Source organism: Phaenicophaeus curvirostris, chromosome 10, assembly GCF_032191515.1.
Source record: "Phaenicophaeus curvirostris isolate KB17595 chromosome 10, BPBGC_Pcur_1.0, whole genome shotgun sequence".
NCBI lineage: Eukaryota > Metazoa > Chordata > Aves > Cuculiformes > Cuculidae > Phaenicophaeus > Phaenicophaeus curvirostris.
In genome coordinates, this window is record NC_091401.1 from 20711537 (window position 1) to 20738135 (window position 26599).

The 26599-nt window shown below is 40.8% G+C and overlaps 1 protein-coding gene across 6 annotated transcripts in view; it reads left to right on the plus strand.

Annotated features, from left to right (window-relative positions):
• Nucleotides 1–26599, plus strand: part of MECOM (MDS1 and EVI1 complex locus) — a 342399-nt gene that overhangs the window by 127963 nt on the left and 187837 nt on the right. For all 6 annotated transcript variants that reach the window (XM_069864818.1, XM_069864821.1, XM_069864824.1 and 3 more), the window contains exon 2: nt 23759–24108. In XM_069864818.1, coding sequence (XP_069720919.1) covers nt 23759–24108 — 350 coding nt within the window. The remainder of the gene's footprint in view (nt 1–23758; nt 24109–26599) is intronic.

Sequence of the window (26599 nt, forward strand, 5' to 3'; positions counted from 1 at the left end):
ATTTCTTAGTTTCTTTGTAATTTTTATATCCTTGGGCTTAGCTTCTCCTATTCTGTTTCTTCTAGTCCAGCTCTTCTCTGTGTGGAAAAGAAACATTTCCATACTGCAGAGAAAACTATGGCAGAAACTAGATCAGGCTCAGTGCAAAGTAGCAATTACTTCCTTGTCAGTTCGAGGTGGGAAGAGCTGAGGGCTGACACCAGTGTGACTTTCCCAACCCCTCACACTCTTCATTTCTCCTTCAGGCTTGGTGAGCAGAAACCCAAAGGTCATCCATGCCTGGACTTCTGTGGGTTAAAAGCTACTCCACCACAAATGGAGCTGTAGTCTTTCCACATTCAGGTTAATAAATAGCAAACGAGTACAAGAGAAAGAGGACTGAGAATTTAATTAAGCCAATTTTAAAAAGAAATTAAAACAATTGCATTAGAAACTGGGTGCTATGCATTGTATAGGATGTGAAGGTTTTATATTGGATGACTGTCTAATCTGTGTAAGTGGTACTTCTTTGGCCTTATTTTGAACTTGAAGTAATAAAGAAGGAAAGGAAGGCAAAGGTAAACCTTAAAGTATTGTTTTACTCTAAATGCTTTCAGTAAAGGGCCTTGTTGTCTAATGATTGGTACTAGATGGCTGGTATAAATCGTGTTGTTTGTTCTCTGCACTCGCGGTGAAGGAAAGCAGAGGCAAAAGGAAATCAATTGGAACTAGCAGGTAACAAATGACTAGTCTTAGGCAAGCATAGCAGATGGGGAAAATAGAGTTGTGGGCATACATTATTAGGAAATGCAGTAGTGAGTTTTCCCTGTTATCTAGGAAATGCAGCAAATAATGCATATTTTTGATGGAGAGGGCAACTCAGATGACTGAGAATGTGCAGATGTTTCAAAATTGAGCTATGATTTCAGTGTTTTTGCCCTTAATACTGAATTATCAGTATCAAAAGGTAAATCGGAAGGTGTGACAGTAGCTCTTGCAGAGACATGCAAGCACTCTTCATGCCAGCTCCCCAGGGAGAGCATGGATGGAGCCAGCTTGACAGTGCGCAGTTCAGAGACAGCTCCAGAGTTACCCAGGACTTTGGGAACTATTTTGGCAATTTTGGGCCAGACTGAACCTTGCAGAGAGGCTACAATCCTGTTGGATCTGAATCTAACTGAGAATAAGTTCCAGTAACTTTGAGGAATCTCTCTCTTGACTGATAGACGAGAGTTGTTAAAAAATATTCATTTTTGTGGAGCATGAAAATACTGTGAGATAACTCAAGAACAAGATCTGCTACAATGCCAGAATGTTTTGTTTCTGGATATACAAGCTGGGAAAGGACCAACTGGGCAACAATTATTTTTACAAGTACCTGATGAGCACCTTGGCAATGGGGACCAGAGGTAGATCCACCAGAGGCATGGATAGCAGTGAGTTTTTATGCCCTTTGCTTGCTATCTGCACTCAAAATACTAGTTTTCCATTCAGATTTTTGAAAACTGGAGTGAGGCATAGAGAAAAAATGTCCCATGGGATAAATAAAAACTGGGACACAGTGACATGAGGAATCTCCATCCTTCATGACTTTCAAAACCATTCAGACCGTGCCGTGAATGGCTTTGCTGTGACTCTTGTATTTGCCCTGCCCACAGGCTGATGGGCAAGGTTTGCGCTGGCTGACCTGGTTCTGGGTTTGTCCATTGTGCTTGCTAGGCTTCTTGGAGGCACTAATGGCCAGTTGAGTTATTAGTTTCTTACATGTAAGCGTGTATGAGTCAGTAATGGGGAAAGCTTGCCTTTTTTTTTTTTCCTCAAAGTGTCTGAACAATATTCTCTGTATGTTGCCAAAGTGTATTAGTTCTGCAAATCTGAAAGTGGTACAGAGGGGACACCCTAACACCTTGAAAAGTATCAGTAGAAACTGCTGAAAACATTAAAAATAAATGAATCATAGGGTGAGAACTAGCACCACAGGTAAATAGGCATGACATAAAACACCTCTGGACTCTGTGGGATATTTGCAGGTACAAGGGGGCTTCCAAGTCATGGTTCATTTACAATGTCTGGTTCCTCTCTCTCCATGAAGGATTTCTAATAGATTCAAGGAGACTCCAAGCTTTTAGTAGGTTTGGGGAGAAGAAAGACAGCTCTGTGAGGAAGGAGGTTTGGTTTGTTTATGGATAAATCTCACCAGCCACATTTCATATTGTGTCCTGTTCGGAAGAACAACCAAAGGCTTTCACGCTGTGGCTATTGTATGGAAACACCATCTCCTCCCTGGTGTGAAAGCCTACCTGGAGATGGTCTTGCAGCCTCCTAGAAAGCCCTTGCTCCATCAGGAAAACATTTGTGTTTTACAATTAGATGCTGTTGTTTTGCTTTTTTTTTACTGCCCCGGATCTGTTCCAGCCCGTGGCTGCAGCGCTATCTGAATGGTGGAGTTTTGCCAAAAGCGAGCAGCATTGAATATTCTGTTTTACCTTAACAAGTGTGGAGGTGAATGAACACTGTCAAGAAAGCACCATGAATGCTCTTTTCCATTATTAACTGAATTTATTATTTTGCTGGTAAAAGTTAACAGCAGAAGGAGAACATTAATTTCACATCTGCAGGAACTTGTGCTGGCAATATTTGGGGGCTCATCATTTCCGGAGGTAGACGCAAGCCTTGCCTGCTTATTTTGGAAACAGCTAGGATCTCAAATATTTCCAGTCAGTTGTGACTTTAAAAATATCCAGAAGCATATTTTGAATAGGGCACACATAAAAGAATATCATAATCTGCTCAGGCTGTTATGTGAAACAGAAAAATATTGAAAAAAATCATTACCTGTGTTTATTCATCCCACTCCTCCTAGTCTTAACACCATGGGCTTGTGATGACTTGGTGGTATAAAGCAATATGCTTGACCTCTTCCAGTTGCATGTCAGTCCCAGTAGTAGGGTTGTTGAATAAATGAATGTATATTTATTTATACTTCATCAATAGCTATGAGAATTTGCTTGTTTCATAACAGCCAAAGAAACTGTATTAGGCATTACACTGCTTAGATTTTTGTGACAAATCCAAAGCTTTAAGTAAATCACTACCATAGTGTGCTTTATAGAGAAAGGAATATTTAATTCACTTTTCTCATCTGGAAGAAAACTCATCATTCATCCCCAGAGGATTCAGTGGAGATATCTTCCTAGAAAGGTGCAAGAAGATAAAACTATCCAGTAATTCAAACCTCCAAACTCTGAGGGCTGAAGAGATTTGAAGGAGTTCTTCAGCAACTTAGAATTAAAATAACTAAGCTCACCTTTGATACAGCTCTAGGACAGGTTCTACATGAGTCCTCCCTCCTTATATCATTGCAGTGTGCCGCTTTGAACAAGGTCTTTTTTTGAATCCTCTTCTAGGTATGTGAAAGGGAATACGATGGCATGACTCGGGCAGAGGGAGGTGCCAAATGCAAATTGACTTAATTGATGATGAAATGCAAAGTGAGCAGATGCAATTATTTAATTAAAATATCTGTGGTCGGGTTATTAGTGCTTGTAAGTAGCTTCTCTGAGATGTGGGAGGTTTGACATGACAGTGTCCTCTCAGCTTTGTCTCTGGGGGGAGGGGTCTCTTTCATTTTTGATTTTGGACAACATTGCCTGGGGGATCTTCGGCCACCAGAGATGTGTTTTTAATGGAGAAATAGGTTTGCAGTGCTGATTATTTTAACTGATGGACCAGATTTTCAGGATGTGGAGTTGACTTAATTGAGGTTTGCGTTGTGTTGTTTTTTTTTTTTTCTTTAATTACAGAAGCAAATATATTCAAATCAGATCACACTAATTAGTGAAACTAATTATGTTTTGCCAAGCATCTCTCTCCTTACCTATTCTACAATGAAAAATCATTTGCTCATGATGTAAAACAGGAGAAAGGAGATTGCCATGACAATTAGCAGTAATTAATGAGAAGCTTTGAATTGCTTGGTGTTAACCTCAACATCTATTAGCAGAGAAGGCTTGCATTTGCCCGCTGAGGGGTGTGAGTATGCACAAGCACCTTCCCTTTCAGAAGGGGAGCAGAGATGTGGGAGTATGACAACAAATTAAAATGGCTTCACCTATTCTTTAGTGAGTGTTAGCAATAGTTGTCTGCACTTTCTGCAGATTCACATCTGTCTGCGTACTTACAACAAGTAAAATTGTACTAAGAAGTGTTTTAATTGAAAGGAATTTTTAACTCTTTAGGGCATATTTAGCTTGACTTGAATAAATGCGTGATCATTGCAGCTGCCTGTAAGATATTACTTATTTTCTGCAGATGCCTGTTATGTTTCAGAATTTATTTTTATGTCACATTGGAATGAAAATAAATCTTATAAAACTTTCTATGAAAAGGAGGTATATCCAAAAGAAAGCAATTTTTTTTGATGAGTAAGATCAAGTTTCTTCAAAGAAAGGTCTTTGTGAAGACCTGAGACACAAATATACATATACACATACAGGTTTGGATGACGGGGTCCAACTGTTTGGAACTAAAAAACATTCTGGCTGAAAATATCTTCAGCAATGATGTGTTTCCAAAGATGTTCCCATTTAGGTTAAATAGAAATGGTTGAAAACACTAGGTCAAACTCATACAATTGAATTTTGCAGCTTCTCCTCAGACTGCTTGTCACCCACATCCATGGGACAAGTGAAATTTGTATGACAGAGGCTGATAATAGTGCAACAAAGAGCATGAATGACATCTTGCCCTATGTCATCAATCAGTAGTTTGTGTTTAACAACAAAGGGATCAGAATTTACTAGATATATTTCAGATTAGTCCATAAAATACCCCAAAGTGTTTTGCATAATTAGAGATACTGGGTGGCCTATAAATAACATTAACATTTAAGGATGCTTTCCTTTGGAAATATTTAGATTTGAAGTTGTGAGCCACGTGACTGGCTCCTTCCTTGGAAATGACATGTGGAAGAGCTGAGAAACAGATCCATCTTCTGCACTGCTGCTTCCCTGTAATTGCTTCCTGAGAGCAACTTGTCCTGGACACGATTTCTGCAGCAATGCAGGAGGAAGTAACATTAACCCACCAAAAGGGGAGATGCTGCTGTCAATTCTCCTCTTGCCCCTGCTTTCTCTCCTGATTTATGGGTTAATTGTATACTTGCTCTTGACACAACTTTGTGTTGTCTCTGTCACTGTAGCTGGAATGGATGTCTCGCATTCTGAGGCCTCTTGGTGTTGGAGTTGCACCATCTCTAATTGAACACCTGATGATTGATAATTGAATACAAGATTAGACTAAAAAGCTTGGCTTGTTTAGCTGAGGAAAATGAGGGCTGATAGAGGTTATGACTGATACCAAAGGTGATAAATACACCCAGCAAATCATTTAAGCTACAGGATAGTGCTGGAACAAGTACAAATAGTTGCCTATGAATATTATGAGGATGGAAATGAGCTTTCTAGCACTAGAAGGGATGAAAGAGTGGACCACGTACACTGTAGGAGTGATGGAATGAAGGCTATCTGCTGGCAGAGCTGTGTGAAAGGTGCCTCCAGACACTGTGTTGGTGCTTCAGCATCCTGATGAAGGAAGCTGACCCCGTGAAAGATTGAGATATTTGATATTGAAAGCTATGTGGAGCAGAATAAAATCAGAGCCTCCTTGTCTCAAGGAATTTAATTCCTGAGCATCATGTTGTTTTACTCCTATTTTGTACGACCTATTTTGCTATATTCTCTGCTGAGCTGGGGAAATAATCTTAGAGAAGTTCTTTGTGTGAGGATCAGGCATTCTGTCTCAAGCTGCCATGACAGAGTTTTGGGCTTGATGGTGCTCAGTCCTCAGGGTAATAATTTTGCTTTCAAGAAGTGACGTTTTCAAAAACATTTGTTAGCCTCATTTTTCTTCCACTGACCTGAGCAATAAACCCTAAGAGCAGAGTTATCCAACATGGCTTTCTCAAAAGAGAAGCTTTTTCCATGCCCAAGGGCTCTGTATCAGGCCTCGCTTTGCCTCCATGTACCCCTGAATTGCTGTGTCTCATGCTTTCTATCATTGCTTTTAAAGTAAAGTCAATTGTTAGTGGAGTTTGAAAGTGCTTCACGGTATTTAATCTAATCAGTGAAAACTTCCTCATCCCATTATTTGGGCAATTTTGGGGGAGGAGTGGTTGTTTTCATTTGGGTTTTATGATTTACACTTTATTTTTATGGCATGTTTGTTCAGGAGGAGGATTTTTCATTACTTTCCTTTGTAGCGATTGTTTTGTACTTTCTTGGGATAAAATCGGCTCTTTTGAAGGCCTGCATGCTTACGTGCAAAATATTGGCAGATCTCTGAGTCTGAGGAATGCAGTGGAAATCGTAGTGCATCCTGTGCTTTGATTTCTGCAGATCTCCTTGTGCTGGTCGTAGTTATGAAGCAGAGTTTCTTGCTTCTTGCTCCTATCCGCGTTAGCTTCTGTGATCATTTTTTATTCATATTAAGCTTATCAATACTCACTATGAGCTGGTTCAGTTCTACTCCAAACTGGCTTAAATTAGCCCTGAATCAGGGCTGTAAATTCCATGAGCAATGCTACTGGCAGTTTCTAATGAAACCGGGAAAATTACAAAAAGTTTTCTGGTTTGGTTGTCAAGTTTGAGACAGCTGCGTGGTTTTCTGGACTCCTACTATAGGCAGGATAGTTTCTCAGCACCTTAGGGAGCCAGGCCATTGATAGAAATACGATTTCCCTACATGTATAATACGTCCTAGGTATATTTTCTTTAGTGGACAGCAGGGCAAGGGTATCTTTGCTTGTTATGTGCCCTATTTGTCTCTTGCACTGGTGAGTTTAACTAGCTAAGCATGAAATTACTTTACTAACATGACTAAAATTGCATTTAAGTGACAAACCAGTCATCGATGAGTATGAAGATTTTACACTATGACCTTTAGTTTCCCTGTAAGAACCGAAACCTTCTGCCAGAGATAACCTGCAACACCCTCATCAATATGTTTGTCACCACACTTCTTGCTGTAGCTCAACTAGTTTGGAATCATTTAATGTGTAGCTCCTAGGTTGAGATTAGAGGTAAAGGGGAGACTAATACTCAGGAGTTGCGTGGATGCCATCTGAGCTGGTTTGTATCTCCAGATGTACAATTTGAAAACAGCCGTACTGCTAAAATTAAAGAAAATTTATGAAAGCTTCCCTTTTTATTGTTTTTTAGTAGTTTGGGGGATGCGTATTTTTGTGTGTGTTGGGTTTTTCTTCTTCTTGTTGTTGATAAAGTCTGGATTAATTTGTATAAGCTCCTTTTCCTATTTATTTTTATGGTTGCTTCTCTTTTGAGTGCTAGTTTGCAAGATTACATCTTGTTTAAATTTCCCCGATGTATGCTTGTTTTTCTGCATGTTTTTTTCAGGAGAAGTGGAAGGGGAAAAGAGAAAAAGTAATCCTGTGTCATTGAAAATAATACAGGCTCTGAGCATGCGATGTCTGCTCTGCATCTTCAGGTGGCTCTTCTGCATTGGGAGAAACACAGCATTTGAAAAAACAATATCCAGCAGGAACTATTCATGGGGTTAATACTTTGAATTTGGCTTTTTATCCCTACTTTCTGGTGTTTTTCTTCCTCAGCAATATGTGAACTTGCAAACTCTGACAAAAGAGCAGTTATGGCCTTGGAACTCATGAGTTAAACTCCCCCAAAATGCAGACTTTTGAAGGAAATCCTGTGATATTCAACAGCATTTGTTTCTGTGTAGAGCAAACCCCTTGCACTAGGCAGGTAAAGCAGTGCTTACGGGATTTTCTCCTTCTCCCCAACCTCCATCAGACTCTTGCACTTTGGGGCTCATCTTCTTTGTTTTATTTATCTCACAGGGATTGTGGGTGTCTGTCACTGGTGATAAGAACAGGACACTGGAGTTTCCAAACTTAAACATGAACAGCTTGGCCTCCTCTTCTGCAATGAGAGGATAGAAAAACACATTTATCTCTTAGTGCTGGTGCAGTATAGCTGGTCTTGATCTTCTTAGGCAGCCTTCTGGTTGAGCACTAGTTACTTAGTGCTGTCAGGCCACTTACAAACCAACTTTTGGAGTATTTGTTTCCAAAGGAAATAAGTTATGACCAATTCGTAAGCATCTATTGCCTCCATCACCATCACACATAGCTCTGATTGTTGGGTAAACACTGCTCCTCAGGATGCACCAGCATCACAGGGTTCCTAATTTGTTGCACTTGGGTTTTTTGGTAAATATTCTCTTTGTGGATATTAAATAGTAAGCAGATGTCGATCAGAAAATGTACTTTATAGGCACTCCTTTGTTTGACAGAACTTTGAGGAGCGCATATGTATTGCCTAGTAGCTGTTATTTTTTGAATCTATTTATTTTAACAAATCAAAAGTATAAAAAAAAATTTAGAAAATAAGCTTTCATCAAAATTGTAATTTATATTGTAAGTCATTATATTAGCCAGTCTTTTCCAGTCCCTTATTCAGCTTAGAGTTATATAGTCACACAATCACCCCCTAAACACTTACATGCACGGGCTGGGTGAACGGCACGTGTGCCATTGGTCCCTGAAACAGTCACCCTAAAAAAAAAATCTGGCTTTTTCAGGTCAGATGGGCTTTTGGCCACTAACATCAATCTGTGTGGATCGCATCCCTCTAGTCTGGTTCGTGTTCAATGGAGTCCCCTTGATTTTGCTGAAAGCAGGGAGCCCTGCTGCTGTCTGAACTGAAGCCTTTTTTGCTCAGGCATCTGATACTTCATATATATTTTAGTGACCTCTAATCCAAATTTGCCATGTGTCTTCCTAATTGTCAAAACTATTTTTACCAATTCTCCTGTTAGTGAATAGGACTGCAGAAAAGGTGCTATAAAGAAGGGATGAATTGGAAAGGAGAGCTCTTATCAATGTATTTCCCCAGCGAAAGCTTTATATGGCACCTCTGGAATCAATAGGACATTTGTCACTAATTTCAGTAGGAATACCTGGGTTTAAAAGAATCAAACAAATTCTCTCATCTCCTCTCTGTATATTTGATGTATGGCACAGGATACACAGTTTTCTCGGGTGCTTCCCAAGTTTGTAATTTATATGTCACCTTAATGCCACTTTGGGAATTTATTGGCAGCCAGAATGACTCCATCAGAGTTATGGAGTTTTGCCCAACTTTTGGTGGTTATAGCATTTTTTTTTTAAAGGACTCTAGTTATTTTTACTTAGGTGCCACATGGATGGGTTGGTACCAACCTGCCACTGGAGCAAAGTAATATTTTTAAGAGACTGGGAGAATACATCAAAACTCTGCTAGGAGTTTCATGGATGGGGGATATTTGGTTTAAGTAGATGTTTATCTGGGAAAGTCATCATCTGGCTAGCAGCATACTGAATGTTTCTAAGCAGCTAACTTATGTATACTAAACAAATTTGGTTTGGCTGCAGCTAGAGCTGCCCTGTGGAAATTCTCAACATACATTTGTTTGATTGAGCTGTCATTTTCAGTTGATCTGCTGATGATCTGTGTCACTTTGTTTAAATGTCCTGGCATTTTTTTTTATACAGTGCAAAACCAGTCTGCTTTCTGTGATGGATTAAATTGAGGTGAAATTTGAGAGTTACTCCTGTTTTCGATTTCTGTGCTCGGAGACAGGTGGGCTGGAATGACAAAGAACTTCACACACAAACACATTAAAACCAAAATGGAGTGGATGCCCTTATGATTTAAAACATCCATAGATGTGTCAGCTACCAAATGCCCCTGTTGCTGTGATTTGCACTTTAAACAACAAATGGTATTTATGCAGTCTATCCCATTCAGCTAAAATACCTGGACAAAATCTCTGTCAAGCTCTTTTCCCCTGAAAAATTCCCAACGGATGTATAAATGCTGGGTGTTTGGCCTCTGGTGAGAGGAGAAGTCCCTGGTAAGGAGTTGGGAGTGAAAATGGGCTCTCCTGCACAGTGGGAGTTTGCCAGCCTGGTCTGGGACCTGGGCAGATCTCTAGTGATCTCAACCTGGCCCTGGTGATGTGCTTTGTGCAAAAGCTCCAATCAGCAAGTTGATCTGTTTTATTTATTTATTTATTTATTTTTAAACTTTGGGAAGTATTACTCAAGCTTTGGGCTATTGGTTGTGCTCCTTTAGGCTGATATGTGTGGCACCCTGGTCTTCTTGCTGAACTTGTAGAAGAGTGTTGTTGACTCCAGAGCTGAAAGTAGGATGGTGTGGTGTGAGGAGCACAGCTGGCTCTGAGCATGGTACCTGGGAGAGGAATCCCATAGCCAGGCTCAACCCAGTGCTTGTCCCCTAACACCCTTCCTCCAGATGACCTTTCCAGACCCCTTACAAAAATGCAGCTTTTCCCTGTACCTGACGTGAGCCTTGCACAAGAGCCCACAAGATTTGAATCTTCACTTTAGAGCTCTTCAAATGTTTGTTTTGCTGATCTTTAGCTTTTCCTGTGTGGACTGTAGTCCATACACAAACCAGCAACTAATACGCTGTAGAGCAGCTGGACTGTGGCTTTGTGGGGAAGCACTACGGGATGCCAAATCCAGGCAACTTGCTTATTCTCTAAGCTTGTCATCAAGTAGATTTGTGACTGTAGTTCCACCGTGTTTCCCCTGTGTGGCTGCAGTCTGCACACAGGTGAGATGGGGTGCACAGTTGTGTGCTGAACACTCTTTCAACTTATCCTTATAACAATAATTTTATATTTTTTTCTGCTAACGTGCTTGGAGTTATGCGTGGGTTTACCTAACTTGCTGAATTAAGGCTCACAGGAGCGTGGAGAAGGTCAGCTAAATACAAGTTTGTTGCCTGCTTTGAAAAGTGTTTTAGAAATATTTGCTTTTATTCGACTTCAGCTTCTAATGAGCTTGCTGGGGAAAGTTTAAAATGCAATTTGTTGCTCCCACTTCCTCATGCTGAAAATCTCTCCCATGAGCAGCAATTGCATTGCTGCTGCTTGAGCAAGTTCAGCTCCTGCTGCTCCTGCTGTGCTCTATTCTCCTGGTACAGACGCTGATGCTACAGTGAAGAATATCTGACAAAAGATCTCTTTCCTGACTGCTTACAGCTTTGCGAAGCATAACGGTCTAGCTTGGAAATTTCTGAGCATTTTTGGCTTTATTTTAGAAAAAAGAGAATTCGGGTCATTCTCCGAACAGTGTCAGGAAAAGTCACGTTATTCTCCTCCCATGAAAAATATACTTCTCAAGCCATTTTTTTCTCAAGGACATCACCACTTGCATGATTTAGGATGTGTCTTTGTGTATATATATATGTAATATTATATTACATACACATTTTGTACATATATACATTGTTGTCATTATAAACAGTACTTAAATCCATTCATGTAAACATAAATAGATATATAGTTAAGTACTCTTCATAACAGAAGATTAGTCCATTGTAACATAAAAAGTAGAATTAAATTATATAACAACCACATGTTAGTTTGAGCTCATAGGGTCCTCTGCAATCCTTTGGGATGGAGATCACTGCCTGGGCCAAGGTCTCTAATGGCATGGCATCCAATTACACTAAGGCTGAATTTGCTCCATTAAGTGCTATGTATTTATTTAAGCTGTCATATATCAGCCTGCACATGAAAACAATTGAACTTGTGAGGATTGCCAGTTTAAAACAGAAAAAAAAAAAAAAGATTATTTTTCAAATTTGTTTCCAACTTATTGGGATGAACCAGAAGCTTTCAGAGTGCTGATTTATAGCTCTCTGGTAGCAGCTCACCAGGACCCCTCTGCTTCTCCAAGATCAACAGCTTCATAGAAAGTGATACAAGGTGTGTGGAAGTATCGAACAAAGAGTGGAATAAATTACATTAGTAGTAAACTTTCTTTACAGTTAATGTGTATCAATAAATATCTATAAAACATTTGAGGCTTTGACCAGGAATCTGTGTAAAATAAACAGTAGTCTTACTTTTTTTCTTTCTTTCTTTTTTTTTTAAAGTCAAAATAGATCTAACTGATGTTAACTGTTTCACAGCAGGGGAGTCGTTCTGGTTTCACACTGGTGTCACTGTTGATTTTGGAAGTGGGATGTGATCAGAATAAGGACTGTCCCTCCTCTCTTCTTGCAACAGGCTACTGGTGCTCTGAGAAATCTTAGCATTTCCATACTGTCCTGCTTTGCATCTTCAAAGTGCTGAAGAGAGATGAGCTATTCACCATGGGGCTCATCTGAAGATAATATGATTCTGTGGAAGAAACTGGAAACCCAAGAGGGAATGGGAGAATTTATTACTGGATATTTTTGCTAAAAAATATCCTGAGTGTGCAGTGTCAGAGCAACTTGTTCTCAGTATAAGCAAAGGATCCAGAGGTTGGTAGACCAGGGAGTTGAGTGTCCAGGGTTATTTCCTTTTAGTCCTACGTGTGCTGAATATCTTCTCAATCTTTTTTTAACTAGTTGATCTTGGAAAAATGCTGGTCAAAAATTCCCTAATAGTTTCTGTGTCTGTAATACCTCTGTCCATGAAGCTTTGGCTTGTATGGAAGCCTCCAAACACACAAGACAAGGGCACCATTGGATTCCCCTGGAAGCTGCAGGGGAAAGGTTTTCCTTGAGAGAACAGTAAAGCAGATAGATGTAAGCAATTTCACTCATTTTTCTCCGAAGAAAGAGGAAAAGGGGTAAGCAGAGTGAGGTGTTACTGTGTGCAAATGAAGGGTGTAGCAAAGGGTATTTTTTTGGCTGAGGTTGTAAATGCTTGTTAAAGAGGGAGAAGGCACCTCCCTGCGTCAGCTGCAGACCACCAGCACGGGAGAGAAGCAAGAGTGGAAAACTCTTAGTGTTGAAAACCTGAAAGCAGTCAGCCCACAGAAAACATACACTTCAGAGACGTGCTAGGTAAAAATACAGCCAGACAAACACTCTCAGAGAAGTTTCTGAATTGCAAGAGGAATAATTTTGTAGGAAAGAGGTGACAACATCCTGGATTTGCCTGATTTTTGCAAACACTTCTCATTTAAAAAAAAAACAAAAATCCTGATTGCTCAGCAAAACTCTCAAAGCTATAATACTTGGGGTTTGGATTTTACTTCTTTTAACTTCTCTGGGTGTTTTCCTTTTCCATGATTTTTTGGTAATGACATGGAAGAGAAAATGAAGCAGTTCTGAGAAAAGTGGAAAGAGAAAGAAAGGGGAGAGTGGGGAAAAAAAGAAGGGTTTTCAGGGGGAAAAAGCTAATCTGTTTTTTTTTTAAACACTTTCCAGTAGCAGAGGGTGCAGACAGGGCACGGGGAGGGAGTTCTTGTCAGGGGCAGTGAGGCGGTGGAGAATCCTTCAGCCAGACTGAAGGAGTGCATGGAGCCTTGTAGTGATGGAAGGACCAGGCCCTGGTTTTATCTCCATATGAGAGGTTTAGTTCCAAAAAGCCTTGAGTTTCCCCCCATCCTCTTACACACAGGCCAAGAAAATAACTGCTACAAATCCTTTAAGCTCATCACACCCACGTATGCCACACTTTCTGGAAAATAAATAAAAAATAAACTATCTTAGCAAGACAATGGAGAATAGTAAGTGCATTTAACAGGTGGAGGTTTTTTTCCTTCTGTCCTTTTTTTAAAGTGATACTGTCATAGAGTCTGGGGCTTGCTGTAGGGTAGCAAGTAGCTTGTTTATTCTTGGATGCCTCCAATAAACACTCTCAGTTTCATGGATAAACTATCTATATCACCACTAAAATTATAATTTCATTAAAGTCACTGACAGAAGTCCCACCGACTTTAAGATACCCTATAAATACTAGGCTTGTTGGGGCAGACCTGCCTTCTGAAATATGCCAGGAAACACAATATGTTGGACTCAATGATCCGGTGGGTCTCTTCCAACCTGGTTATTCCATGATTCTATGATATTTTACTGATCGGAAATATTTTGTTGATATTAAACATTAGTAAGTGTTTCTTTAAAGTGTACTGCTGAAAAGTAGAATTTGGTTAGTCAGAACAAACTGTGAAAGTGTTTGGAGGAACAGGCAGTGTCTGGTACAAAGGGAAAGTGAGATCTGTGGAGATAATGTTGATAAATCAGTTAAAAATGCTATTTTTCTAGAAAAAATGGAATAAAAAACATTTGTGCACTGTGAAAACATGTATATTTGTGTTGAGTGAGATACCAGTGAGAATGTGTCTAAGTTATTCATGCCAGCTAAGGGCTTAGGTTTCATAGAGAAAAATGGGAACAAATTGTCATCCAGGTTTTGGAATAATCCTACCCAAAACTGTGTTGTCATGCAGGAATAAAATTGTTCCTCCATGTGATGAAATAAAACTGTCCCAAAGGATATTTTTGTGAAAAATATGACAACTTTAATAATCTAAACAGGTTGGATATTAACACATACTGATGCCATACAGAATAATGCACAATATACCTGCATGTGTAACATGAAGTAAAGTTGCTCTTAAGATTCATTCATGAATTTCCAATTAGCTAAGTACATCCTTCTTGTTATTGGGTGACCTTGTGGAGATATAACTACAGCACACGCTGCTGAGAAGTCACTTGTAGGAAAAATTGTGGCCTTGTATCTCCTGAAACAAATGCTGGAAACCAGTCTTGCCAGACCTTGAGTTTTTTGAGGTGGGCAGTATTGTAAGATTAATTATTCAATACTTTTCCTGATTAGTGTATTTGCTACAAGTACTTCTGTTAATGTTTCAAGGACTTAACTACAGTGTATCACAGTGTCACTTAAATATAATTAAGACTCTCTCACCATAATTGCATAATTAAAAAGCTGTCTGTCTGCTGGTACAAACCATTCTGTCTCTGCTCTGTGTAGCTCAGTTTTCCAGAGGTAACTCACTGAAACTCCAGCCCTCCCCTAAATACTTGGATACGGTGTGCAAATGGGTACATCATTGCTACCCTGCCATATGCACTGGTCCATCTTCAATAGTTCCTCAGGTCCTTCTCTTTCTTCCCCATCTGCTTTCTACCTGCTGATCCACAAACCATGCTGTCTTGAAGTGGAGAGCTGGCAGGGCACCCCTTTGGGATTCAGGCAGGTCAGGTCCCTTCCCTAATGGTTTACCCATGCCCTTTTTGCTGTGATGGTGTAACTAGGCGTGAGAGAGGGGATAGAGTTGATTGAGGCTTCACCAATTAATTTTTTTAAACCTATTGATGCTTAGAGTTAGAATTGTTCAGCTTCCTAAAGCAGATGTATGGGCGTTTATAAGCTAGTGCTGAGGTGGCTGCAGGCAGGAAGGGGTTAAATTCCTTTTAATTTGTAATGTGCTTTTGAAACAAAACTTCATGACCTGGCTTCTTTTTTTTTCCCTCCTCCTCCCTCCTCTCCAAGTGATTACACTTTGCCGCATTATAAGGGAGCGAATGCATTTGTGTCTCAGGACCGTACTCTACCAGATACTGACATGTTCAACATCTCCTGTGGCTTACTAAACACATCAGGGATGTGGACCTCCCTCTGTTTTCTCATTATGCCAAATAATGAAATGTGGAAATAATTCTAATCCTTTCTTCTGGTTGTGCTGTACCTCTGAAAATATGATAAACTCAATCCAATTAAAAGTCATTACCTCTCCAAGGCTCAGTCTCTATCTATAACCTTTGTTTTATAATTCACTCTGTTATCTGTCTTCATTATAATTTGCTAGAATAGTCATCTTTTATTACTGATTTCTGTTAGAAAGAGGCATGTGATTTCTAGTGCTACTTTGTGACACATCTCGCTTTAAAAGAGTAAAGGTCTACTAATGAGTAAAAAGAACTTAATTTACACTGATTTATTACATTGAGATAAAGTTTAATTTGTGTTGATTATAATACTGTGGGTTTAAGTAATTGTTCTCATTTAAAATGTTCTTCTGCAGCAATAGTTTTTCACTGCGCCAGGGACTGTTAAAGTGCATTACCTCTTCTGTCTTACCCTAGATGATGCAGATTCAGTCGCATTTTTGTCCTGACTAGTATTTTCTATATATAAAGTGGCTGATCTCACTAAGTCACGTTTAACCTTCCTGTCCTTAGTTTTCTCCGAAGCACGTTGGCTTCTTATGCCATTTCAGCGTGTGAACATATGTCATGTTTACCATCAAGGCAATTGAACAATGAACAAAAGCTGGTTCCTCTAATCCATTTTCCTCCCCTAGCAGTGACCAGTATTCAGGGCTCAAAATTTCAAGGCAGATTCAACCCCACCCAGCCCCGACCCCAACCTTGTCAACTCCATACAGAGAGTCACAAAGGGCATGTAGGTATGTGTTAGCTGCTACAACTCCACTCAGCTGTAATATTTTACTAAGATACAAATGTAAGCTATCAGTTAGAGTTTCAGCATGCTTTGGGCTGCCTCTCAGCCGATGTGGATCTCTACAGGCTCCTTGCTAGCTGCAGACCCAACGCTCAGTATATCAAACCCTACAGCTGGCATTTCCCTCTTCTCTTACCCCCTGCTCTGTGTAACCCAGAAAAGATTTTGAAAGTCAAATATATATTTATTCCATTGAGGAAACTTTATCAACCAGCACCGAAGTTTATTGGCACTAGCTAGTGATATAATGGGTAGTTTAAACCCTGCTAACTGCGAATAATTTTTCAGCGGTGTTTATGATTGCAGTACACTCTAACAGACCAGAAGTACAGACAACATAAATATTTCTACCAGAGATGATTGTACTGGAACTATAAATAAAATTGGACTTAACTTGTAAATAAATTCAGTGCGTGCCAGCCAACATTTATAATTCTTTGTTGCTGCTTGTAATACAGTAATTTGTATGGGAAGTGCACACGAACACAAGCAGCCAAATTTTGCTTTTCAGTTATGCAGGTGCAACTTCCCCAACATCAAGGAGAGCAGCTCCTGTGCAAATGAAAGTCAAATTTGACCCAGAGCCTCTCAGTGCTGGACCCTAATTAAAAGCCAGCATCTGGTCCACATCAGATGCTTTTGACTGTGTTACTCAATTAGACATGAATGACACTAGACAGAGCACCAAACGCTACTAGTTATTGTAGGGGCTGATAATGAGAATTGCCAGAGACGACGGGCAGGCCCTTATGCAGTTACTACATTATGATGTTGCTGGTCTAGTACCACCGCTTGGCAGCCCTGAAACTATCCTCTCTCAAAGTCCTGATGCTCAAGCTGTGCCAGGGGAGGTTCAGACTGGACATCAGGAAAGAATTTTTCACTGAAAGGGTCGCGGGGCACTGGCAGAGGCTGCCCAGGGAGGAGTCACCATCCCTGGAGGTGTTTAAAAGATGTGTAGATGAGATGCTCAGGGACACAGTTTAGTGGCAGATAGGAATAGTTGGACTCAATGACCTAAGGGATCTTTTCCAACCTAGTGATTCTCTGATTCTGTGCATAACTGCACTTCTCATTCCTCTGTGCACAGATTCCTCCTAAGCCCTCCGTGCTTAGTGCTCATCCTACCATCAGGAGCTCACTTGTGCTTCCAATACGAGTGTCTTGTTTCAGATTTATCTTCCCCAGATACATTAATTTAAGAAGCAAAAACTGATACCCATGCAAGGAAGGTTTTTTCATTTATCCTGTGAGTTATCTGCACTGTTGTTGCTCATGTGCATCTTGCCATGAGGCAGAGATAGAAGCTACCAGCAGCCCTAAGCCCTTTGCACAGGGTGCTCCAGCCGTGATCCAGACTGAGTTCCATTTCAAGTAGATACTGCAGCCTGCGGTGCAGAACTGCGAGAAGTAGGTGATTTCTGTATTTCAGTCCCAAAGCTCGCTGTGCTCGGGCTGCGTGTTTTTCCCTGCCTTTGTCTGCGCAGCTTTTCCTACAACTCCCTCTTCTGCCTGCACCGCAGAAGGGTTTGATCGGTGGGTCTGGCACTGCGGTACAGGGAGGCTTTGCCAAGCGAACCGATCCGCAGTATCGCGAGCATGGAGGGAAAGCTGAAATCTGGGCATCACATTTCCCTCTCATTTTGTTACATTAGCATCAGTCTGAAGAAACTCAAGTGACTTTGGCTAACTTCAGAACAGACAGCGATCTAATTTATTCCTTGGTGGAACTCTGAAGTAATTACCTTGGGTTTAAGAGTCATGTAAGAGAAATCAGAATCTGGTCTTTGCGGCCGCCACACGGGTGCTTTGGTCCTCTTTGCTCTTGTTGCACGGTCCATGTGCATGGGTTTCAGGGTTGGACCTTTTGAGCATGTTCACAACAGCTTTAGTTTTCTCATGCTTCTGTTGAATTCAAGTAATACAAGTATGCAAAATATCCATCCATTTGAAGACTTAAGGTTTCTGAAAGTATTTTGCCTTGGTAATTGAAGTAGTGATTCAGAACTGTTTTGAGTGCTGTACTTATCTCTACAATTACTTGTAATCTCTTTTGTTTTACATCTGAACTATCTATTTGCAAAACAGTTTTTTTTTCCCCTGTTTTTTTTTTTAATATGATTTTCACCTAACTGGGAATTACTAGCTCTACTCTGTTTAGAATCTAATTTTATTTCATTTGGTTTGTCTGATGCTTTTTGCAATGGGGTCCTGCCTGGGGCCCCCAGACTGTGTTACAATACAAATAATAATAAATAATCATCATTAGGTCCAACTCCACAGAACAGTTCTGTGAATAGGGAGCGGCACAAACCAGTTTCAGGTATATTTACTGATAAACTGCTCAAATGGAGTAATGTAGATCTTGGCTAGGCTCTCTTCTGTGCCTAGACATAGTAGCCCAACTTCTGCATGTTTCTAAAGCTAAGGATCCTTCTCTGCTTCTCTAGATGATGTAGAAGTGGCCCCCTCTGAGCCGTGCCCACCTACTGTGGGGCTGTCAGGTGGCTCCCATGTAGTCCATCACTAGCTATGTGGTCCTTTTGAAGCTAATAGGTTTCCTTCTCTTAATTTTCTGTTTTTCCTGACCTTCCATGTTCTAGACCAATGTGGATATATTTTGTAATCAATCAGTCCTTGCCTACAACAGTTTTTTTCTTTAATACTTGTTCAAACAAAAATTCAGATAAAGGTGTCTCATTTGTATGCAACAGGAAATGCCTGCTTCCTTTTCAGATATCCCTGCAAATACTCCAGGCTGATTTTCTCAGCGTTGAATAAGATGTTAGGTCAAATAAATATAAATGCTCTCTGGTCTCTTAAAAGGGTCTGGTCCAGGGCTTTGTAGTACATTCGGGTCCACCCTTACCTTACACAGAAGAAGAGACTAATTCACCTGATGCTAATACATCCCCCCAAAGCTGTCATTAATGCATCCTTGCCAAAGGCTCGTATCAGGTATAGCCAACAGTGCCAGTGGAGCTCCAAGCTCCTGTCATATGATGGATTTCTCCCACTGAATGCATCCAGATCCTTCTAATATCTAGCTTTTGGAGCTAGGGGTCATCTCTCACCTGTGAGATGTTGCAGGCATGAACCTCTGTGTATCTTCTCTTTGCAAAGAGACACTTCTGCATTTATCTCAGCTCCGATTTTATCTTGCTTGGAAGATGATGGCATTCGAAACACTTCTGAAGTAGGCTCTCTAGATGCTTTTGCTTCCAGCCTATTTGCTTCATCTGAAGTAATCAGCTATCCAGTTTATGATTGTCACTTGTGGCCACGTACATAACTCCAAGTGCAGAGAAGCAGATTTATGTTCTAGAAAGTTTGTTGGTCACTTTGGGAATGTGTATCTTCAGGTACAAACTGCCCGAAGAAAGGGAGAATGCATAGTCTGTACAGATACGATTCTGTTTGTTAGGCGTGGCTTTCGGTCTGGAGATCTGAATGCGTACTTGATCCTTTGAGGACTTTGTGTGAACTTAGAATTGAAGACCACCCTGAAACACCAATACTTTTAATAGGCTAGCATGTCCCCTTGATGTGAGATGCCATCATATGGGATTTCAGCTGCAGAAAGACAGGGTTTCATTGAATGCATGGCCCAGTGTGCTTTTGAAAACAGCATGCCTGTGCCTCACACCCAACTGCAGCCAGCGGAAAGTGATTGTATTGCATTCAGCAACCTCTGCCTCTCAGTCCTTAGTGCCTCCTACCTAATTGCTCCTTCAGAGGAAGAGCGTGCTGAACTGCTAAGAAACATCCAAACGGAAGGAAGTTCTCTCCTCCTCCCAGTCATGCACAGGAGCCCTCTTGGTCTCGAAATGACCCCCGGCCCCAGTGTTATGGCAGTAGATTTGGCACATTGCTCTCCCGTCCTTATGAGGCACATCCTCAGCACTCAGCCACGTGGATTCTTTCCTGCTGGCATGCAAGGTTGTGTCAAAAGTGCAAACACAGGTGTCCACCCTGGTCTTTTAGTAGCAATTAACCTTTCCTCCTGGGTTTCCTTTGAAGCTTGCTCATGTTTTTATTGTAAAGTGGCAAAGAATTTTATGGAGGCTAGTATCTAAGCTTCCACATTACCTAATCTCATCTGTTCCCTTATCAGGGGCCTTGTTTTTATTTCATCCCATTTCTAGTGGGGATAATTACTGGACTTTAAAGAAACCATCTTGAATTTCAAAACTGGAGTGCTATCTGTGTGAATGATTTGCAGTTCTCTTGATAAATGATGCTTACCAGCGCAGTCCCTGGGTCTAATTCTAACTTACAAATATTTTCTGTTGCTCAATATCATTCGATATGGTTCATCTCACAGTTTTGCTGGAAGTCCCTCTGATCCATGTGAGTCTAACTTTTAAGGGGAACAGTCCCATGCTCTTTGAAAATGAAGACCAGATCCTCGTTTGTGGACACTGATTTTAATATAGCTCCTTCATCATTAATTTCACAAATATGTCTTAATGGTCTTCCAATCTCTTGTTCAGCTGTAATTCAACTTCTTGTTTATTTTGAGGTTTTATAATATATTTTTGTTAGAATATGTTGCTATTTCAGGCAGAATAATAGTTCAATAATCCGATTTACCCACACTGTTAGTGCTTTGGTGCATATAGGCGTATTATATTTTCCAGAGCTTTCAAACTGAAAGCCTGTGTTTAACAACAACAACGGGTGTGGCTGCTGGAAATCAAAGGAGGCACAATAGACCCAGCAAACGGACTTGTCTCCCTGCCAGGCTTCTAGAGGCCAATTTATCAGCTGCAGGTTTGACCCTATATGGCTAAACCGAGTGTAGCCAGAATGACTGAGATAAGTATAACTGAGGCCTTTGAGTCTGGGAGAGAGAAATTAAACAAGGCTGTCCCTGGGGGAGCCCCAGCAAGCCTGTTGCTCAAGCTAGCTCGCTGGCCTGGATGGGCAAGGCAAGGAGGCACTTCAGGCTCAGAATCATTTAAATCACAATGAAGCAATAACCTGCTCCACGCCTTGTCTAGGTTATTGCTTATTGTGATTTAAATGATTTGGCTGAAGTGCTTCCTTGCTTGATGGAGGAGAGTTGAGCACGGCTGTGGGGCACAGGGACAGCCTTGTTTTTATGGGGTACTGTGTGGTGGGATGGGGACAAGAGTGGTGAGCACAAGGAGGGTTTTTTAAGGAGTTTGAGTATCAGTCACTCATCTGTCATGGAAAATAAGTCAGATTTAGATGCCTGAAGTTTTTACACCTCTTCTCTTCCAGTGAGGCATGTGCTTATCATCATCCAGATCACTTTCCTTGTGTGATTTCTCTTCCTGCACCCCATATATATACATGGGTTAGGTTCTCCCCCCCCCTTTTCAAAACCAGCTGCTGTCTTTTAGGCAGAATTACAATTTAAACAACTGGGGGAAGACATGTAAATGGGAAGAGAGCTGCTCTGGGTGGACGTGCCGTTGCTGCTGCCTTATGAAGGCACGAGTGCATTGGAGTTTCAGGGATGCTCAGGAGACACAGACCAGCCTCTCTCACCTGTCCCACGGCATTGGAATAGAGCCATGTTTGGGGGCACCAATAACACTGTGGCATAACAGAGATGGGTACCACGTGGTTGTTTCAGTCCAGGTGAAAGGAACGGTGACATCCAGGTGGAGCTGTGTCCCTACGCTTTTCATGTCTTCTTTCCTATTCCTTGGAGCCTCTGTTGAGCTTTGCTGTGGGTCAGCCCTGGGCAAGAAGGTATGGACACAGGACGTACCTAGGTACGGAGCAAGCTCCCTGCACCAGTGATTTCACAAGCCCTTGAGCATCTTTGCCAAACCTGGCAAAGCAGTGGAAAATCCCTCTGTGTGTCCTCCTCAGCTAAAAGGTAGTCAGTCAGGATTTTCTACTTCTCAGATTTCTAGGTATTAGAAAAGTGACAAACTAATCAATATGGGGCTCAATTATTAAAGTGCAGAGAGAGTCTGCCAAATCAGGGGCCGAGGGAATGGGTAGCTGAACTTTCTTGTGACATGTATGAGGTCATAGCCAGTGCCACATAAAAGAAAGAAAAACAGTTCATGGCTGTGAATAAATTGCTCACAGATGAAGAATCCAGTTTGCCAGTCATGTGATGGGAGCAGTCTATTCGAATGATTTGTTATGTCCCAGTGTTTGTCTTAGGCAGTACCAGAAGCATGAAAGTACAGATATAAAACTGTGAGATAATATGTAACAAAGATGTGAGAGATAATGGGCTATGACCAGTTTCCAGTGGAAAAGGCATACGGTGCTAATCTACCATGGATAGTTTCTTAAATGAGCAAGAAATTGAAAGAACATTTTAAAGTTTCCTGTTTCTTCACTGAAACAGAGTAATTCTGAATGCCAAGCCCAGCGTAACACTTTAATTTCTGGGCCAACCACATTATGCAAATATTCTCATGTGCAGATCTTACATACTCGATCTCTCAACTTCATTTTTTGGAAAATAGTATTCGCATCTCCCATTTAGCATAGAATTAAATGGAATGAGTTCTGGTGTGTAGGAAAAGTACAGTAATATTAATAAAGTTAAATGAATGTAAATAAATAAAGTTATTTTGTTAGTTTGTCTTTTGGCTCATTGTGTATGTATTATTGGCTTGAATCTTGTATTGCTGGTGCAGATAAAGCCCCTGCTGAAGTTACTTGAAGTTTTTTCACTAAAAGGAATTTACAGTTATCTTTATGTTTTGAGCTGTCAGTTTTACTTCTTTCTTTTTTTTTCTCTTTTCTTTTTGTCTGCTGGTGAAGTCCCAGACATGAAGTTTTGGTTTGGTTTTTTTTGTTTTTTTTTTTTTTTTTTTTAAATGTGTTTTGGATCTGCCCCAGGTAAGAGGAGAAGGCTCACATTCTCTATAAGGTGCTGTTTGGATCCTTAGCTTATTTTAGACCTTCATGTCTTTGAGGTCAATGGTAAGACACTGATTTACATCAGCTGAAGTTCTTGCCAAGAGTTGTGTGGTAGGCTGGATCTGTTCCTCCAAAGACTAATTGGAGGCCATCAAACTTAATTTTGGCTACTTTAGGTTCAATCTGTCTCTCTGAAAGACCAGTAAAGCTTTCCTGCTTTTCACTTCACTTAGATTTCAGTTGTAACATATAATGCTGGCTTTCAATTGTAATTTCAAAGAGTATGCAATGCAAAGTGCTATATCAGGATAATAGGGTGTGCCTGCACATACATCTGTATGTAATTCCCTTGCTTGTGTTCAATGATGTAAAGCACTTTTGATGTCAAGAATACTGAGAAAAACACTGTGTATACCCAGGTCTACTACAGGGAAAAGACTTGGCTCCTTCCAGGGTGAGGCTCTGCTCTGGGACTAGTGATCAACGCAGGTGCCGCCCGCCTACCAAACTGCCCTTTCCATTTCATGTGCAGACTGAAAGAATTTTATGTGCAAAATTTGTCAGGATATTTCAAAACATATTGTTCGGCTTTATTTTCCAGGTGATGAATGTTTATATGAAAGCTTTCCTGAACTTCCTTTGGAGGAAGTGCCAGAAGATGATGGAGAGGCTGCAAACGTCCAGTGTCCAACATCTGCCAACATTCAAGAACCATCTTCTCCAGCAACCTCCAGTGAAGCTTTCACACCAAAGGAGAGCTCTCCTTACAAGGCTCCGATATACATTCCTGATGACATTCCCATTCCTTCAGAGTTTGAGCTCCGAGAATCCAACGTTCCTGGAGCAGGATTAGGGATATGGACCAAAAGGAAGATTGAAGCAGGGGAGAAGTTTGGCCCTTTCATAGGGGAGCAGCGGCCACACCTTAAAGATCCCAGTTATGGTTGGGAGGTAAGACACTTTACATTCTTTCGGTCTGTTGAACTCTCTTGCGTGTCTATAAACTCAGAAATATTTGCAGAATTTGAGTCCTATCTTGCAGCAGCCAGGGCATATTTGTGTGCACGTAGACTGTTCTGTGGTCTGTTGGGGCTTTCTGGATGAAATGAGTGTAAAAGAAAAAAGGCAGGAATTATTGCTGCTCTTCATGCATGAAATCTTTCTGGGTGGATATTGGCAGGTGATGCCTCTTTTGGGAAAGGAGAGACAGAAGTTGTGTTGTTGGAATGTTTCTGCACTGTTTTTATTCTGGTTCTGTGCAGTCCTTCAGTATGTCTGTGGGCGAGGGCTCTGCAAGTGGCACTGTTCTGTATTTGAAAAGAAACTGGGTGCTGCTTTTAGGGGGTTATTCATTGCCACTTTCTGTCAGCAGTGGTTAGAATAGCCCTGAAATCTAGCATTGTGTGGCTAAAATTGCTTCTGCCTTGTGCTTACTCATGGACTTTGAAAGCTGGGGGTTTGATCCTCGTTCCATTTAATTTAATGGGAATTCTGCCATTCATTCCATGAAAGTATGTTTGGATGCTAGTGTCAAACCTAGCACACATGAGGATTTTGTGGCTCATGTTACTTCTGCGGAGTCTTTGAGAAATGTTCCTTTTCTTGAAGGAGCTCAAGGCCTCCTTTTGTGAGTACAGCAGTTGCCTCTTGCTTTTCCTGCCTTTGGGGACAGTGTTTTCCTCGCTGCGGTATCACCATGGACCTGGCTGAGTTGCAGGTCCATGGTCAGGTCAGGGCTTTAGACCTGAAGTGGAACACATTGCTAGTTGTGTCATGATGTAACAGAAGGTCTCACATGGTTTTATTCATAGTTTTAACAATGTGCTGTAGAAACAGAGTGCAATCTTAGCTTTCAATCTGTAAGTTTCCTTTGGTTTCTGATAAGGGGAGAAGTGCAGAGTCTGCACGGCTCTCCAGGGGCACAACTGACCTCTGCAGAGCTGGGAGGTTCATTTTCCCAGGACAAATTGAGTTTTCAATGTGGAGCAGAGTCTTACAGATATGGTGAACTATAGAGGTTTGATTTGCTCTTAACTGTCCATAAATACTCAGTGAGTTCATTCCAAACTTTCCATCCAGTTGTTTAAACTCTGATGAGACCTGTGAAAATATGACAGAAGAGTGTAAAGAGAAATTATAGACTTGGCAGCACTCTATTGAGTTAAGAGACCCTGATGACATATAATTGCTGGTGAGAAATCTTTGTTATTTGTAAAAGGCATCAGGAAGCCATAAAATCTGACTTTTAGCCACGCCACAATTAAGCTCAGATATTGATAGTGGAAATTAGAGTAAAACTGCTGAGACATGGCTGTACTTTCAAGCTTAACATATACCAGAATTAGAGTATTTTTAGGGTATTCCTTGGCTAGTATAGTGCAGGGTAGCCCGACTAATACTGAGGAAAACGCATCTTGATTTTCACACACTTAGATGCTGTTAGCATACTATAATATTACAGACTAGTCATACTGCTTAAAATATTTAGGATTTTGGGCTCTACAAAATCCACACAAGAAATGTATGTCTTGATAGTGCTGGAAGCTCAGCTGGCAGACTGAATGCCTTTCAAGCTGTTAGGTCTCATGTCATTTGAACAGTGCAGGTATTTGGTACAGCTGGGGAGAAGCTATTGAAAAGTGCTGGAGCAAAATCACACAAAACCAACAGTTGAGACCCTCTGCAATTTGGCCACTCACCTAGAAGTGCTCTGCAGTACTCAAGGGAGCATGAAACAGAATATTTTTCCAACAAGTGGGTTAAGTACATTTATTGTAATTGAAAGGAGACAAACAAATACTGGTTACCAGAGTTTATATAATGAGAAAAGTGGCATGTAATGAAGGTTAAGGCTAAAGGACAGACGTGGGGGATCTGGTAGTGCTGAAGACGACCTTACCAGTTCCTGTCCCAATCCAAATGGTCATCATTATGCTGCTTTGGAAACCCCCACTACTTTGGAACTATGCCTTGGTATAAAAAGAAAGAATCTATTACTGAAGTGTGGGTTCAGGCAGTGTTAAAGGAAGGATGGGATGCCTAGAGAAAGGTATCATTTATTGAGTCTTAGGTATCATCTTGGGAAGACAAACCTTTCTGCCTGAATGGGCACTTTTGTGGAACAGGGCTTTTCTCCTGCCAGGTGCCAATATGACAGTTAATAAATGGAGAATTCAGTCTGCTGTTGCTGATATCAAGGTAAAAATTCATTATTATATTTTAAATGAAGGAAGGATGGTGCCCAAGTTTCTCTACAGTACTGACTGTGGATTGAATGTCTTTGTACTATGAGAGGTTTTAAAATCTATTTTTCCACAATGGTACTTGCATGCCAAATAAATTGCACTAGTGTAGCTGCTGTCAAGATATTATTTTATATTTGATTATATGAAAGTCCTAGAATAGTTCATAGTGCTCTAGAGCTCAGCTGTATCTGGTGGCT